At 42.5% G+C, this 16509-nt stretch overlaps 1 protein-coding gene across 1 annotated transcript in view; it reads left to right on the top strand.

The window, feature by feature from the left end:
* Window positions 1-16309, top strand: part of Eogt (EGF domain-specific O-linked N-acetylglucosamine (GlcNAc) transferase) — a 34187-nt gene extending 17878 nt beyond the window's left edge. The window contains exons 10-18 of the mRNA XM_013010364.1: window positions 3265-3368; window positions 6114-6206; window positions 6556-6627; window positions 6725-6811; window positions 8721-8789; window positions 11466-11527; window positions 13268-13387; window positions 14966-15068; window positions 16011-16309. Of these exons, the coding sequence (XP_012865818.1) occupies window positions 3265-3368; window positions 6114-6206; window positions 6556-6627; window positions 6725-6811; window positions 8721-8789; window positions 11466-11527; window positions 13268-13387; window positions 14966-15068; window positions 16011-16157 (857 nt within the window). The 3' untranslated portion in view covers window positions 16158-16309. The remainder of the gene's footprint in view (window positions 1-3264; window positions 3369-6113; window positions 6207-6555; window positions 6628-6724; window positions 6812-8720; window positions 8790-11465; window positions 11528-13267; window positions 13388-14965; window positions 15069-16010) is intronic.
* Window positions 16310-16509: the final 200 nt, after the last annotated feature.

The raw sequence follows: 16509 nt of genomic DNA on the forward strand, positions 1-16509 counted from the left end.
GTGTGTGTGTGTGTGTGTGTGTGTGTGTGTGTGTGTGTATAGGGGTCATTATGGATGTGTGTGTGTGTGTGTGTAGGGGTGGCCCTGAGCCTTGAATTCAGGGTTTGGGTGCTGTCCTAAGTCTAGCACTCTACCACTTGAGCCATAGCTCTGCTCCTGGCTTTTTTGGTGCTTAATTAGAGATAGGAGTCTCACCAAGTTTCTTGCCTTGGCTGGCTTCAAACCATAAGCTTCATATCTCAGCTTCTTGAGTAGCTAGGATTACAGGTGTGAACCACTAGTGTCTGGCTTCAATATGATTTAAAAAAAATTTAATTAGCAGACTTCTGTGAATCAGAAGGTGGTTACCTCTTATGCTTACTTTGTAGTACTGTTTCCATGACTAAAGAAAAAAAATTGCTTAAATAGGGATACAGGTGGACCCATTGTAACAATGAGATGTACAAGTCGAAAAACGAACTTTACAACTTTGGTGCGGGGAGGGGGGTGTTGGGGGGGAGATGGGAAGGGAAAACAAAGGAGGAGGCAACAATGCTAGATAAGAAATGTACTCATTACCTTGCTCATGTAATTGTAACTCCTCTGTACAGTATTTTCACAATAAATTTTTTTTTGTCCTGGAAGTTAACACTGCAGTCTATTTTTGTAAATACATGAGAATGATTTTGCTATTTATGCTGGCAGCCTCTAGGTCTGGTAAACTTTTTGCCTGGGCGAGAAGAAACATGCTGTAGGGTATCATGTCACTCATCCTGAGTGACAAAGATTACTGTGCAGTGTCATATCAAAATTCATAAGAGGCTGGGCCTACGATGAAATATAGAAAGCCTGCTGCTATAAATATTCAAGGATTAGCATAATTTATTGATCATAGTTTTAGTGTGCTCTGTCTTCTGAAGTCATAATTCTTATATTACAAAGGGTTAGATTCAGAAATCAGACAAGTTTACGTCTCTGAAAGACCAAGTGAAAATGCTATGTTCAAGGTTCTAACTCATTTTTATAAATATGCAAATTTAAAAGGGGGCAAAGAAGGTGCTGTGATCTGCCTACAAAAGAGGCAAATAATGTGTTAACTGTGAAATTTATGCAGATCTTATGCAATAAAGTATGTAAAGTGGGAATAGGAAGTGAAGGTAGATATGCACTATTTCTTTCCTATAATCATTACTTTTTTTTCCCTTCTAATTTACACTGTCATCCAATTTTCCTCTTTTTAACTTTTACCTTGGGAGAATGAGCTTTCTATGGGACAAAATTTAGTAGGGTGCATATTTCTCCAGGATGAAGCCCATGTTTGGTACCTCATTTATAAATGAGAATTTATAAATGTTTTGTGGTATAAATGTTATTGTGTACACAACTATAGTTCTCAGCCAATGAACACACTAAATGTTACCTGGAAGCAAATGTGAGCTTTGTGGTTCACCTGGGGAGAGGGGGATGTCTTCCATGAGAACTTTATTTTCTTGTTAATTGGAAAATATGTTCCTTCCCAAGACTTTCCTGGAGGAAAAACTTGAACCTTTCCAAACATTTATGTAAGATTCCAGCCTGCAAAAGAAGTAGGAGTTGGGGCTGGGAATGTGGTTTAGTGGTAGAATGCTTATCTAGCATGCATGAAGCCCTGGGTTCGATTCCTCAGTACCACATAAACAGAAAGAGCTGGAAGTGGAGCTGTGGTTCAAGTGGTAGAGTGCTAGCCTTGAGAAAAGAAGCTCAGAGACAGTGCCCAGGCTGAGTTCAAGCCCCAGGACTGGGAAGAAAAAAAAACTGGGTGTTTTCACTCTTTTGTCTCTGGCACACAATATTATTATTCTCTGTGGAAATGAGGTCAGAATATTTTGCAGTTTCTGCGTTTAAGACTCACTGGCTTTCTTTTTTTCTCAGCTTTTTCCTTCCTTGAAAATGCATGAGCTTGTTTTTTAATTCTTTTCCTTTCTTCCTTCCTTCCTTCCTTCCTTCCTGCCATCCTTCCCTTCCTCTCTTTCTTTTTCCCTCTCTCGCTCCTTTCCTCCCTCCTTTCTCTCTTTCGTTCTGGCACTATTGGGGTTTGAATTCAGGGCCTTGCTCCTGCCACTCTTCACATATCACCAGTCTGAACAATCATGTTTTGCATGTCACTTCTTTGAATATCTTCCCATCTAGGATTTCTATTTCTAGGTTGACTTCTGAGTAATGCATTCCTAAATCAAGGGGTGCATGCTCTCTTTCTCTTTGGTGACTTGAGTGAACTTATGAATAGTGACAGCCACAGTCCTCTCTACTCTATCTGAACTGGGAGGCCCCCCCATAAAAGGTCTTCCCATGAACCTCGGGGATCAGCACCCAAAGGTGCATCCTCACCAAGTTGGCACTTACTCATACTATTTCCTATCCTATAGGAGAAGAGGGCTTGAGAAACATACCTAAGTACCTTGCCTATGAGCAACTGAGCTAGGACTCACCTGGTTCTTCTGATTCCAGTGTTTATATTCCTTCAGTTACTTCAATTAGAGGACTAGACGTTCACTTCTTTTAGTTGTTTAGTGTTTGCTCAAGAGAATGGTATGAGCAAACACTTCACAAGAATGAAAACTAGCAAATGTTAGTAGTTGCCAGTGTTCTTTATGCTTTTAGGAACAGGGCTTATTTGATTGATTTCCTTTTCCTTTTTCTTTTTTTTTTTTTTACTGCCAGTCCTGAGGCTTGAACTCAGGGCCTGGGTGTTGACCTTTAGCTTGTTTTGCTCAAGACTGGCACTCTACCACTTGAGCCACAGCTCCACTTTTGGTTTTTTTTCTGGTTAATTGGAGATAAGAGTCTCACAGACTTTCTTGCCTGGGCTGGCTTTGAACCAGCTAGGATTACAGACATGAGCCCCGGGCACCTGGCTTGTTTGATTTATTTTTAAGAAAAAGAGCAATCCTAAAGAATAATGATTAATCTCCTGGACACTGACTAGAGTTTGGTGCATTTTGAGTTTAATAGGCTGACCCATTCTTTCTCTAGGGCCTTCCTGATCATTTGCTACTTATTATATATAAAAAAGTGAATTTCTGACTTTCTGAACAAGTCATCTAAAAAGTATGTGTGAACCCAATACCTTTATAAATTGTGTATAAAGCATTTCCAGTCTGGAAAAAAAAATCCCGCCCACCTTGTTTTCTCCCATTATTTAAATTAAAAGTTTACTGAACGCTGAGCAATGGGTATAGAATAGAAACTGCTCATTCATTGTTCTTTGGGTTTCATTAACATAGCTTTCTTTTGTTCCCATGCCAGGTGTGAACATGTATCATCACTTCTGTGATTTTCTCAATCTTTATGTCACTCAGCACATGAACAACTCCTTCAGCACAGACGTGTATGTGGTGATGTGGGACACGGTGAGTGAGTGCGCCTTCTGCTCCAGCCCTGTCACCTTGCTCTGTCATTCTATAGCTCTGGCCTTGTGAAACAAATACGTGTCTAAGACACACATTTAAATATACACATGTGTTCACACTCATGCAGGCAAGTGCCCCCCCCCCACACAAATGTACGTGTGCTTCTTTGCTCTCCAAAGCAGTGGACAATCCCCCCCCCCCCTTTATTAGTAGGTCGAGATTCCAAGAGCAAAAATTCAGCCTGGTTGTTTCAGAATTGCTGTGAGGGAGATGCTGGAAAATGCTCATCTGCCTCGCCTCTAATGCACATTGGGAGAGCTGCTATAGAGTTTGTCCTTTGGAAATCATTGTTTGCTTTTTTTTTTTTTTTTAAGGACTAGAGATTGAACCTAGAGCCTCACACATTGTAAGCAAGGCTCCACCACCAAGCTACAGCTTGCTGTCCAGGGCAAGTCTTAGACATGTATATAAGCATGCAGGCATATATACCTGCTATCAGTTTTCTCAGTATGGTATGTTTTTCCTTCTTCCTGTCTCTTTTTTCTTGGTAGCACTGGGGTTTTGCACTCATGACTTTACACTTGCTAGGCAAATGCTCTACTACTTGAACCATGTCTTAGCTATTTTTTTACATAGTGCCTTGAACTTTTGTCTGGATTGACCTTGGATTGAGATCCTCCTACTTCTGCCTTTGGAAAAGCTGGAATGATAGGCATACACTTTCATGCCTGGCTTGTTTCTTCTTTTCTTTTCTCTTTTCTTTCTTCCTTTTTTTGTGTGCCAGTACTGGGGCTAGAACTCAGGGCCTGGGCTCTATCCCTTACCTTTTTTTTTCCCCTCAAAGCTAACTTTCTACTACTTGAGGCACAGATCTTCTGGCTTTTTGGTGGTAAATTGGAGATGAGTCTCCTGGACTTTCCTGCCCAGGCTGGCTTTGAACTTTGGATCCTCAAATCTCAGTCTCCTAAGTAGCTAGGATTACATGTGTGAGCCACCAGTGCCTGGCTCTGATGCATACTGTAAACCATCCCTTGCTATATAATCACTGCATTGTGAAGGATATGCAATTGGCTGTAATATTGTATCATCCAAAGAGTATGGTGTGGCTTCTAGATAGGGGAACAGTAAAGGTTATTTACTGTAAAGATTCTTTTAAAAGGCATCTTATTTGATTTGACGTGTTTTATCTCAAGAAATTGTCTAGAATTTACTTCTTTCAATTGCCCTTTATTTGTTCCTGAGCCAGAACTGTAATAATCCCAGCTCTGTAACTCAGCAGCTATGCAATTTAGAAAAATTTACTTAAATGTGTTTTATTTTCTGTGAGAAGGGCCGTTATTTGAACAGCATTCGAGAAATACCTAAGGAAGGAATTTTGTCTTAAATCACTATAACTGCTCTAAATAACTTTAAAATAATGATACTATGTGCAAAGTAAAAGTTTCAAAATTCACAAAGTAAGGCTACAAAGATAAAAGGTTCTATATAATGAATGTAACAAGTGTAAACTTTGAATAGAACCTCAGAACATGTATTTCTGATTTTTCTTAGCTGAATATTTCAATCTAGGTTACACTATTTTGAAATTAATTGATTTCCTTCTTTTGGATGTTGGAGTTCATAATTAACTTACATTTTCCAAATGGAATGTGTTTTGTAAATATCTGAGAGACATCTCTTATGGTGCTCATGAGCGTCAAGACTGCAATCACAAACTGAGTTTAATCCCAACTCTATAGCCCAGCTACAATGCAATTAAAAAAAATTACTTAAATTTGTGTCCCAGTTTCCTCATCTACAAGAGGGATAAAAATATTAGCTAGCTCATTAGGCTTGTGGGTCTGTTTGTAGAGTTAATATTAATGGCTTCCTAAAGTGCCTGGTACATAAGAACTGTGCCCAGTTAGTAGTTATATAATGTTATTATGGTTAGCTTCATCAATGTTAATGGGGAATTATCATGTGTTTTTCATTAATTAATGGAGAGAATCTCTTATGGCTACATATATTACATCTTTAATGTTAAAGCTTTTAATCCATTTTCATGCTTTAAAATTTCTTTCCAAACCTGATTTGTTTACTCTGCCAGCTTTTGCTATTGAGCATGTCAGTCTGTGTGTGTGTGTGTGTGTGTGTGTGTGTGTGTGTGTGTGTGTGAGTGTGTGTGTGTTGTATTTATCTGTGATATGGATATGGGTAGAAATTTAACAAAAAAAATCTCACAATTATAATTTAAGAGATGAGAAACTAAGCCAGGCACCAGTGGCACTCCTGAAATCCTAGCTTCTTAGAAGGCCTCAGCCTGAGGATTGAAGTTCAAAGTTAACTCGGGCAGGAAAATCAATGAGACCCTTATCTCCAGTTAATCACAGAAAAAGCCAGAAGTGGAGCTGTGGCTCCAAGTGGTAGAGTGCTAGCCTTGAGCAAAAAGAATTCAGGGCCAGTGCCTAGGCCCAGCATTCAAGCTCCAGGATCGAAGAAACAAAAAGTGAGACTCAAAGGAGTTAGAGCAGAAAAACAAACACTACTGACACTAGCAGTAGAGCTGTAGTGTTTATTTCTGATGCTGTTTTACCCATTAGGCATTTGCTTAGGCCCAAGGTGAAGATCCATTTGTTCTTGGGAGCTGTTTGTGGCCCACAGTGGAAGCTGACACCAGCAGCCTTATCCTGGTGTTTCCTCACATCTCTGAGCAGCTGTGTCAGGCCCTTTCATTGCCCTAACTTACCTTGTTTCCACCTGCAGAGTTCTTATGGATATGGTGACCTCTTCTCTGACACCTGGAAAGCATTTACGGATTATGATGTCATACATCTGAAAACCTACGATAACAAAAGGGTACTGGAAACTTTTCTGAAGTCTTCGTAGTAAGCAACTGTGGTATACCGATGTCTTACTCTTGTGATACTTATTAAATTTGAATAACAGTTAGCTATTACCACTCATTTCTGATTTCTTGGGTTCTTCTGCCCAAGACTCTTGTTGTTTTTAACCATGTAGCTTTCTCACCTTTCTGTCAGGCTTCCACAAATGTGAATCTCACTCTCTTTGAAATAGGATGCTATGCAGACAATTCTGATGCAAACCAGAGACTGATTAAAATGTAGTTTGAAAAAATGAGGAGAGTGATTTTGGTGTCAAGGTGTAAATGATCTTCTCTTATGTTTTAAAATCTCCTTATTCCTAGGTGTGTTTTAAAGAAGCTGTTTTTTCCTTATTGCCCCGCATGAGGTATGGGCTCTTTTACAACACCCCTCTGGTAAGCACTTGCAGATAATACTCATGTGTTATTCAAAACATCGGAAATTGGAATGCAGTGGTGCATGTTGTAATACTAACTGCTGCTTATGTTTTAGATATCTGGCTGTCAACACACTGGCTTATTCAGGGCCTTCTCCCAGCACGTGCTGTACAGACTGGGCATCATCCAAGAGGGACCCAAGGTAAAGGACACAGGATAGGCTCTCAGGTGGCCTTGTTTACATCCCCAACAAAAATCAGTGCTACCATTCCTGAGGGGGCGGGGAAGGAGGCAGTTGTTTTCTGTGTTAATATTTTCAATCCAGAGTCATTGGAATTCAGGTATCAAAAACCGTTAAGGGGCTGGGTGCTGGTGGCTCACACCACTCAGGAGGCTGAGATCTGAGGATTGTGGTTCAAAGTCAGCCTTGGCAGGAAAGTCTGTGAGACTCTTATCTCTTATCCCCAATGAGTTGGACATGGAGCTATGGCTCCAGTGGTAGAGCAATAACTTTGAGCACAAAAGCTCAGAGACGATGCCCAGACTCTGAGTTCAAGCCCCAGGCTATTGCAAGACTGAGCTTTTTTTCCTCCTTTGTTTTGGTCCTATTTCTCTACCTTCCACTAAGCTCCTATCTAACACACACACACACACACACACACACACACGCACGCACGCGCGCACACACACACACACACACACACACACCTCTGTTAAGGAAAAAAAACCCTCAAAACCATCTCAGCTAGGTGATGGTGGCTCACACCTGTAATTATAGCTACTCAGGAGATCTGAGATCTGGGAACTGAGGTTCAAAGGCACTCCAGGCAGGTAAATCCTCTTACCTTCAATTAAACCATCAAAAAGAAGCAGAGGTGTGATTTAAGTTACTGAGTGTCAGTCATGAGCTAAAAAAGTTGAGTGAGTGAGGGGCTGGGAAGGTGGTTCAGTGGTACAGCGCTTGCCTTGCATGCATGAGGCCCTGGGTTCAATTCCTCAGCACCACATAAGCAAAAAGAAGAAAAGCCGGAAGTGGCGCTGTGGTTCAAGTGGTAGAGTGCTAGCCTTGAGCTGAAGAGCTGAGGGACAGAACCCAGGCCCAGAGTTCAGGACCATGACTAGACCCCCCCCCAAAAAAAAAGTTGAGTGAGAGTGCCAGGCCCTGAGTTCAAGTCCTAGTATTGTGCACACAAACACACACACACACAAATTACCAACCAACATCCAAACAGTGTAATGAATGGCTTTTGTCTTTTATGACTAAAGTCAATCTGTTTATATATTTTACCATCACTTAATAATGGTACATATTTCATAATAGAATGTGTAATGATCAAAGCAGGGTGCTTCAGACATGAAAATGGGGCCAAGAAACTTGAGGGGAGGGGTGGGGTTGGAATAGATGGGGAGGTGAATGATGGCAGGGGTGACATTGGTCAAGATGCTTTGTGGACATAAACTGACATGTTGAGTTGAAACCCTTTGTATAACTAGCTAAAGATTATGAACAAAATTTAAAGTTGAAAAACAAGGTACTTAGCACATGAGTTGCTTCTGACATTTATCACATCTTTCTGTTAAAGCACAATGAAAAATCTAGCTGTTTGAAAATATATAATCAATTTTTATTAAAGTAGTGAAGCTTAATCCTCCTCGTTCATTACCTTTTGTGACCATTAGCCAGCCCTTTTCTAGTCTCCCCTCACACCATTTTCAGCCTCTGGCATCCACTTTTCTATTTTTCTACTTCCATGAAATCAACTTTTTTAGCCTCCACAGAGGACTGCAGTAATGTCTGTCTATGCTGACTTATTATGACTTAACATGATGTCCCCCACTTCTATTCATGTGGCTACAAATGACATTGTTTAATTTCTTTAATGACTGAGTAATACTCCATCATGCATGCATATCACATTTTCTTTGAAAGCGGAAACGTTTTTTATTCCCTGGAAGAATGACTTAAGAATCGGGCTGAAAACCTCAACACTGCCTAAGTGTGTTTTTACTGGGCTGCATTTCTTCATGAAAATCCCACTTTAGGTTCATTTGTTCACACTTCAGTGTTGGCACAGGTTGCGGTGTCATTTTGTCTTTCCATTTTATTACAGGATGGAAAAATTCGAGTCACCATTCTTGCTCGGAGCACAGAATACAGGAAAATACTAAATCAAAATGAGGTGAGTTTTTGGGTGTGCACTTTTCCTATCACAATGACCTTGTCTTCCTATGACTCATGAGCCTGGCTTTTCACATCACATTCAAAGTTTTGATATGAAACTACTAGTTTTTAGGAAAGGTGAATCTGGTAAATGGTCTAGCCTGGCCATTAGATATAAGTACCTAATGGAGGTCACCAACTGTTGATGCTCAGATCAACTTTGCTTTGTTCGCCTATAACCAACTCAGAGTGGAAAGTGACAGAAACAACCCTGCCCTGAATGTAGCAGATCATGAAATATTTGTCCTCACATCCAACAGTTGAGGAATTATAATCGTGATTAGGATTCTTTATTGCCAGAATTTACATGAACCTTGGTCTTTTAATGAGGAGAGGTTCCTTATAAAAAGAGACAATCCCACAGCACTGGGATCCCTGTGTCACAATTTCTAGCCACACCAGAGAGGTGGCTATGTGCTGTCCAACATCCCTATCAGGTTGTAGCTGTTGAATGTGAGCAATATAGTCAAGGAAGTCCAAGGACTGGAGAAATTTTGTTTATGTAGCTCTGTGTGTGTGTAGCAGGAATTAAATGGTATTCACTGTCTGTTGCTCTCCATCATACAAGAGCAGAGTACCCTGGGCACCGGTGGTGCACCCCTGTGATCCTATCAACTCAGAGGCTGAGATCTGAAGATCGAGGTTCAAAGCCAAATGGGGTAGAAAAGTGGGAGATTCTTCTCGCCAATTATCCAGCAAAAAGTCAGAAGTGGAGGTGTGGTTGAAGCAGTAGAGTGCTAGCTTTGAACAATTAAAACCCAAACAAAGGAGTAGGACCTTGAGTTTAAGCCTTAGTACTGGTGCATGTATGCATATGCAGTCTCTCTCTCTCTCTCTCTCTCTCTCTCTCTCACACACACACACACACACACACACACACACACACACACACAAAGATGACAGATTCTGGGGTCAGAGGACCTAGATTTAATTTGGGCTCTGCATTGTATGCTGGAAGCTTGTTTTTTTTGGGGGGGGGTCCAGTTGTGGGGCCTGAACTCGGCCTGGGTGCTGTCCCTCAGCTCTTCAGCTCAAGGCTAGCGCTCTACCACTTGAGCCGCAGCACCACTTCTGGCTTTTTTTCTTTTTTGCTTATGTGGTGCTGAGGAATCGAACCCAGGGCCTCATGCATGCAAGGTGAGCGCTCTACCACTGAGCCACCTTCCCAGCCCTTACGCTGGAAGTTTTTAACTCCTCTAAGCCTTCCCTTACAAAATGACCAGCATAGCAGTCACATTACTGACATGGTATGATTGTTACATGAGTATTCAGTAGGCTTAAGGTACCTTGAAAATGCCTGCTTTATGGAAGTGCACAACCAGTGCTCTGTGTGTGTATGTGTGTGTGTGTGTGTGTGTGTGTGTGTGTGTGTGTGTGTGTGTGTGTGGTGCTGGCGAAGGAACCCAGATATGCACACTAGGTAAGCACTCCACCATTGAGCTTCACCACTGCCCCAGTGCTGGAGCTGTCACAGTATCGTATATGGTGTGTGCCGCAGGCCTCTTGTTTGTACGCAAGTTCAGAACTTGCTGAATGGTGGTGATCTGCAGTGTTGGGTTGCACTGGCCTGCTTGCAAGGGGTGTGGAGAACTGTGGCTATGATTTTGGTAATACATTAATTATGTTTTGTTACCTTCTGTTTGTTAGAAGACTAATCATTTTTCTTTCTTTTTTTTTCTTTTTTCTTTTTGGCCAGTCCTGGGGCTTGAACTTGAACTGAGCATGGTCTCTGAGCTTCTTTTGTTCAAGGCTAGGATTCTATCACTCGAGCCACAGAGCCACTTGTGGCTTTTTCTGTGTATGTGGTGCTGGCTTTTTCTGTGTATGTGGTTTCAAAACCCAGGGCTTCATGCATGTGAGGCAAGCACTCTACCATTAAGTCACATTCCCAGCCCCGACTAATCATTTTTCTAGGTAGAATTATTGAAGTGGGGTGTGTGTGTGTGTGTGTGCATGTGCATGTGTGCATGCATGTGTATGTATACTTGAGCTTGAAGTCAATGCCTACACGCTGTTCTTTAGCTTCTATGCTCAAGGCTGGCACTCTACCATTTGAATCACAGCTCAGTTTCTGGCTTTTTGATAATTAATTGGAGATCAGAGTCTCAGAGACTTTCCTGCCTGGGCTAATTTTGATTCTCAGTCCTCAGATCTCATCCTCCTTGGGTAGCTAGGATAACAGGCTAACAGGATAACAGCTGGCATCAGGCTGAAATGTTTTTCTGTCAAGATTTCAGCAAAGTGCTTCAAACAATTGTCTGAAGCAGGATGTGGAAGGGAAGAAATTTTACTGTGGCATCTGGAACATGGCAGGAACAATCCACACAGATTGAAAGCTGCAGGAATAACTAGCAAATGATGGTGATGGCAGCCTCCAGTGCTGGGTATCGAGTGCTGTGCCTCTGGGCTGTGGCCTCTCAGCCTCCTCACACCCAGTGTTTTGCAAGGTTAGTTGGGTCACGTGCTCAAGAGCCAGGATTTGACCTCAACTGACACCCAGAACCACGGACCTAAAAGATGATCGATGCCTGAAAAATATATGCAAAAATGTCAGAAATGTCAGGCTTCTGGAAGGAAGGTAGAACAGAAAAGGAGGAAGGGAAAGTGATTCTACTTTGTGTCTTTGTTTGTCCAGCTTGTGAATGCGCTGAAGACAGTATCAACATTCGAAGTCCAGATTGTTGATTACAAGTACAGGTGAGTTATAGTCACCCCTGGGCAGGTGCTGTACACTTCTGCTTCAGTGAATTCATGGTGGGTCACAAATGGGGGCTGTTGGCAGGTGTAGAGAAAGGACAGTCACACACAAATTGGTGAACAAAGTGGACAAAACCCTCCAGTGTACATGGTGGCCTGGAGTTGTAGGGTCTGATATTGTGACATTGTCTTTCTTACTCAAAAGAAGTGGTGAGTCCAGGTTTGCATTTGAAATTTCTAAAGACTTAAAATTTGGCAGGTAGTTCTGAATTTAAAAAAAATATATTGTAGGCTTTATTGACCTTGCTAGCTGCAAAGTTTCAACTGTTCCCCTAAAATTATTTCTAAGAGAATAATTTGGGGGTCATAGAATAACATGAGAATTAAAAAATTATTTTCATTTATTTTAAAGTTTTTTTTTTTGGTCAGTTGTGAAGGCTAAACTCTGGGCCTGGGCACTGTCCCTCAGCTCTTCAGCTCAAGGCTAGTGCCCTGCCACTTGAGACACAGCACCACTTCTGGCTTTTTTCTGTGGTGATGAGGAATCGAACCCAGGACCTCATGTATTCGAGGCAAGCACTCTACCACTGAGCCAACTTCCCAGACCCCTCTCCCAGTTACTTTTGTAGGAGCACAGATCCTGGTTGTAGTCCGGTGTTATGCAAGATATGAAGGGGAAAGATAAAAGGGAAAAGGAAAAGTTCTTGTCTCCTTGCTCAGCCACAATCACCAGCCTGTTTCCCAAATGTGTGATAATGAATAGTTTGTGTCATGTTAAAACTGTTAACTGGGTCCCACACTGGTGGCTCACACCTGTAATCCTATTTATGAGGCTGAAGTCTAAGAATCATGGTTTGAAGCCAGCCTGGGCAGGAAAGTCTATAAGACTCTTATCTCCAATAAACCACCAGAAAACCACTCAGAAAAAGCTAAAAGTGATGCTGTGGCTCAAGTGGTAGAAGCTCAAGTTCAAGGCTCAGAATCAGAAAAAAAAATTAAAAATAAAAATAAAAAATATGTTTCCTAGAAGCTGGTGGCTCACACATGTATGTCTTAAGGACTCAGGAGGCTGAAATCTGAGGGTCTCAGTTTGAAGACCACCCAGGCAGAATAGGCCATGAAACTCTTATCTCCAATTAACCATTAAAAAGCCAAGAATGGAGCTGCAAAGGTAGAAGGATGCTTTGATAGTCTCAGAGATTATTTTTATATTTTATGTGAGTCTTTGGTGATATTAGAATTTGAACTCACTCTACTCCTTGAGCCATGTCCCCAGCCTGCTGAGATTATTTTAAATCTACTTAGTTGGCACTAGTAACTCACATCATGAAAAAAGAAACTTATTTTTGTTTAATAAAGATCCTTTTATTACCTTATGGAAACTTTTTAGTTTAAATGAAATTCCAAGCACAGGTCTAGACAGAAAAACCATGATTTTTATTTATCTCACATAACTAGTACAAAAAAAGTCTGGAGACATGGCTCAGGGGTAGAGCATCTGCTTAGTGAGGAGACCTGAGTTTAAAACAAAGAACAGAAAGACAGGTGAGCTCACTTTGAAAAAAAAAGGTCAAATTAGTAAGGAATGAAGTTATTCATTACTAGCGTGTGCTTGAAATTGGCAAGAAGGTAGATGTGGCATGTGATTGGAACCAGCCTATATGTGCGTGTCAATATTGTTCATGAGTCATGCATGGTCTTTCCTTCTTCATCTTTCCTGGGCTGTTCTCTGTGTTACAGAGAGCTCGGGTTTTTGGATCAGCTGAGGATCACACATAACACGGACATATTTATCGGAATGCATGGAGCTGGTCTCACCCATTTACTCTTCCTTCCAGACTGGGCTGCTGTGTTTGAACTGTAAGTGTTTGACTGCAGCTTTCTACCGAGACAAATAGTAAGGCTAAGCCGTAGATGTGCTTTAGATGTGGGTGTATGATTTTCTGACTCTGACTTCATTCTTATTTGCCTCTCCTGACTGGGAGCTCCTCCCTACAACCAGTGTTTAGTGTTACTGTGTTGTCATGCTTACCCAGCATGCACTGGTCCTGGGTGTGATGTACAACCCGAGAAAAAGAGAGACAGAGACAGAGACAGAGGTGGGGAGAGAAATAGAGAGAAACAGAGACTGAGAAAGGAGGGGAGGGGAAAGAAGAGGGGGAAGAGAAGGAAGGAGAGGGAGAAAGTGAGGGGAGAGGGAGAAAGAGAGGAGTGAGAGAGAAGAGAGAGAAAGAGACATAGAAAGAGACAGAGAAAGGAGGCGAGGGGAAAGAAGAGGGGGAGAGGGAAAGAAGGAGGGTGAGAAAGGAGGTAGGGGAGAAAGAGAGAGGAGAGAAAAAGAGACAGAGACAGGGAAAGGAGGGGAGGGGAAAGAGAAGGAGAAGGGGGAGAAGGAGGAGGGAGGGAGGGGAAAGAGGAAGAGAAAGGGGGAGAGAGGCAGGGTAAAGGAGAGAGAGAGGGAGGAGAGACTAATAGTTGTTTAGTAGTCACTAATTAGGGAAATGGGCCCTCAGGAGTGAAAGTGATTTAGCCACTGCATCCCTCTGACTCAGCGATAAGTTATGGAACAGGATTAAAAACTCAACTTTTGATACCAGGCCTACCTTGGGCTTCTGAGCTACTGGTAGCAATTCTCCTTATTTCCTTTTCCCCTTTGTGTCTGAATACCTTGATGGCTCTCCTTTCCCTGTCCTTTCCTTATACTGGGATTTGAACTCGGGAACTCAGGCACTCTAGGCAAGGGCTCTACCACTTGAACCATGCCCCGGCTCTTTCTTAGTTATTATTCAGGTAAGGTTTTGTGCTTTTGCCACATCGGCCTCAGACTGTGATCTGCTTCCTGCCACCTCCCAAATAGTTGGGGTTATAGGAGAGTGCTTACACAACTGGCCATTTGTTGTTGTACTGGGGTTTGAACTCAAGGCTGTGAACTTGCTAGGCAGGTGCTTGACCCCTTGAGCCATACCTCGAGCTCCCATGTTTCGCTTTACAAACCATGTAAAAGTAACTATTAATGTGGTAGGCAGATAATTGTGGATTCATCCTCCTAGAGGATGAAATGATGGATGGAAGGAGGCTAGTGGGCAAATGTACCAGGGACAGTGGAGCTCAGTAGACCTGGGATGCTTGCCTCACTTGTGAATTAGCTGTGCAACCTTGAATGTGTTCGCTCCCTAGTCTACTTCCCCAAGGAGAAAGACATAGTATCTTACAAAGTAGTATCAGGTTCATGGGCAGAAGGACCTGTTGAGTAAAGCTATTCCTCATCTCTCTGTGTCTGAAAAGTTAAGGTAAGGTACTGATCATGTTAATATCTATATCTATATCTATACACACACACACACACACACATATATATATATGCACCCCCCACCCCAAGGATGGCTGATCAGGAGACAGGTTGATCAGGTGACAGGTTGATCACCCTTGTGTGCTTAGATACAACTGTGAAGATGATCGCTGCTACTTAGACCTGGCCAGGCTGCGAGGCGTCCACTACATCACATGGCGAAAGCAGAACAAAGTATTTCCTCAGGATAAGGTAAAGTTCAGCTGCAACTCACCTTGTCTGCAGTTTTTTATGTGGCTTGCACTGTCCAGTTATTAAAATGGGGTGTGTGTGGGGGAAGCAATCATTGGACTTGAAAGATGAACTATTTTCTAAAATAAGAGTTGGATTTTTATCTTTGCCGATGGGAGACAGTTGTCATGTTGGGAAGGCAGTGTGGGGTGTACGGAGATCTAATAGACTGTGTTTATCGCAGGGGTCAGTGAACTGCAGCTCTGTGGGAGCAAAGCTGGCCCGCCTGCTGTTTTTGTAAATAAAGTTTTATTGGGATCAGGTTCACCTATTTATGGCTTGTCTGTGGCCAAACTCAGTAACTGACTGAGTACTTACAGTTGGGGCAGAACTGAAGGTGTTTATTACTTGGTTGAAGATATTCACATTCTCTCTGCTCTATCTCCCTCTCCCCCTTTCCCTCTCTCCCTTCCGCTTTCTCCTCTCTCCCGTTTTTCTCCTCTTTTCCCCTTCTTTCCCCTCTCTTTCCTCCTTCTCTCTCCCTCCTTTTCTCCCCCCCTCCCTCCCCTCCCCTGTCTCTTCCCCCTGTTCTCTCCCCTCCCATCTTCCCTCTCCAGTTTAGGCCCTTGAATCAGGGCCTAGATGCTATTCCTTATCTTCTTCACTCGAGGCTGGTGCTCTACCACTGGAGCTACAGCTCCAGTGCTGGCTTTTGAATGATTACTTGGAGATGAGTCTAAGGATTTTTCTACTCGGGTTGGCTTTGAGCCTAGCTTCTCAGATCTCAGCCTCCTGAGTAGCTAGGCTCCTGGCCCTAGTAGGTTCTCTCTAGAAACAGTTTGCTGACCTCTGTTATACATTGAAGTTTAACTCGTTGCTGAGCAGAGTAAAAGAACTTCCTTTCCGTAGAGAAGTGGCTTGTGCCTGCCTGATGAGGACCTTGTATCTGGTTTGCTGTTGCAGGGTCACCATCCAACCCTTGGGGAGCACCCGAAATTCACCAACTACTCCTTCGATGTAGAGGAATTCATGTTCCTGGTCCTTCAGGCTGCAGATCATGTGCGACAACACCCAAAATGGCCATTTAAAAAGACCCGGGATGAGCTGTGATGTGTGCAGTCTGTCTACAGGGAGGGAGGACCATCTAAATACCCATCCTCGCAGCTCAGAGGCGACTGTGTGGTATTTGCTAGTCCAAAGTGAAAAATGACCTTTCTCTTTTTCTTCTTTCCTTTATTCTGTCGTTTCTTCTTTTTCTTCCCTCCCTCATCCCCCTCCCATCCCCTCCTTTCTCCTCTCCCTTTCCCTACCCTTCTCCTCTCCCCTCCCTACCTCCTTCCTTTCTTCCTTCCTTTCTTCCTTCCTCTCTCTCTAACTCGCTCTTTCTCTTTCTTTTTGATATGGACTCTGTATGTAGCCAAGGCTGACCTGGAACTCACAATTTCCCTGTCTCAGGCTCCAT

The sequence above is a fragment of the Dipodomys ordii genome, unplaced genomic scaffold (assembly GCF_000151885.1).
Source record: "Dipodomys ordii isolate 6190 unplaced genomic scaffold, Dord_2.0 Scaffold12, whole genome shotgun sequence".
Taxonomy (NCBI): Eukaryota; Metazoa; Chordata; class Mammalia; order Rodentia; family Heteromyidae; genus Dipodomys; species Dipodomys ordii.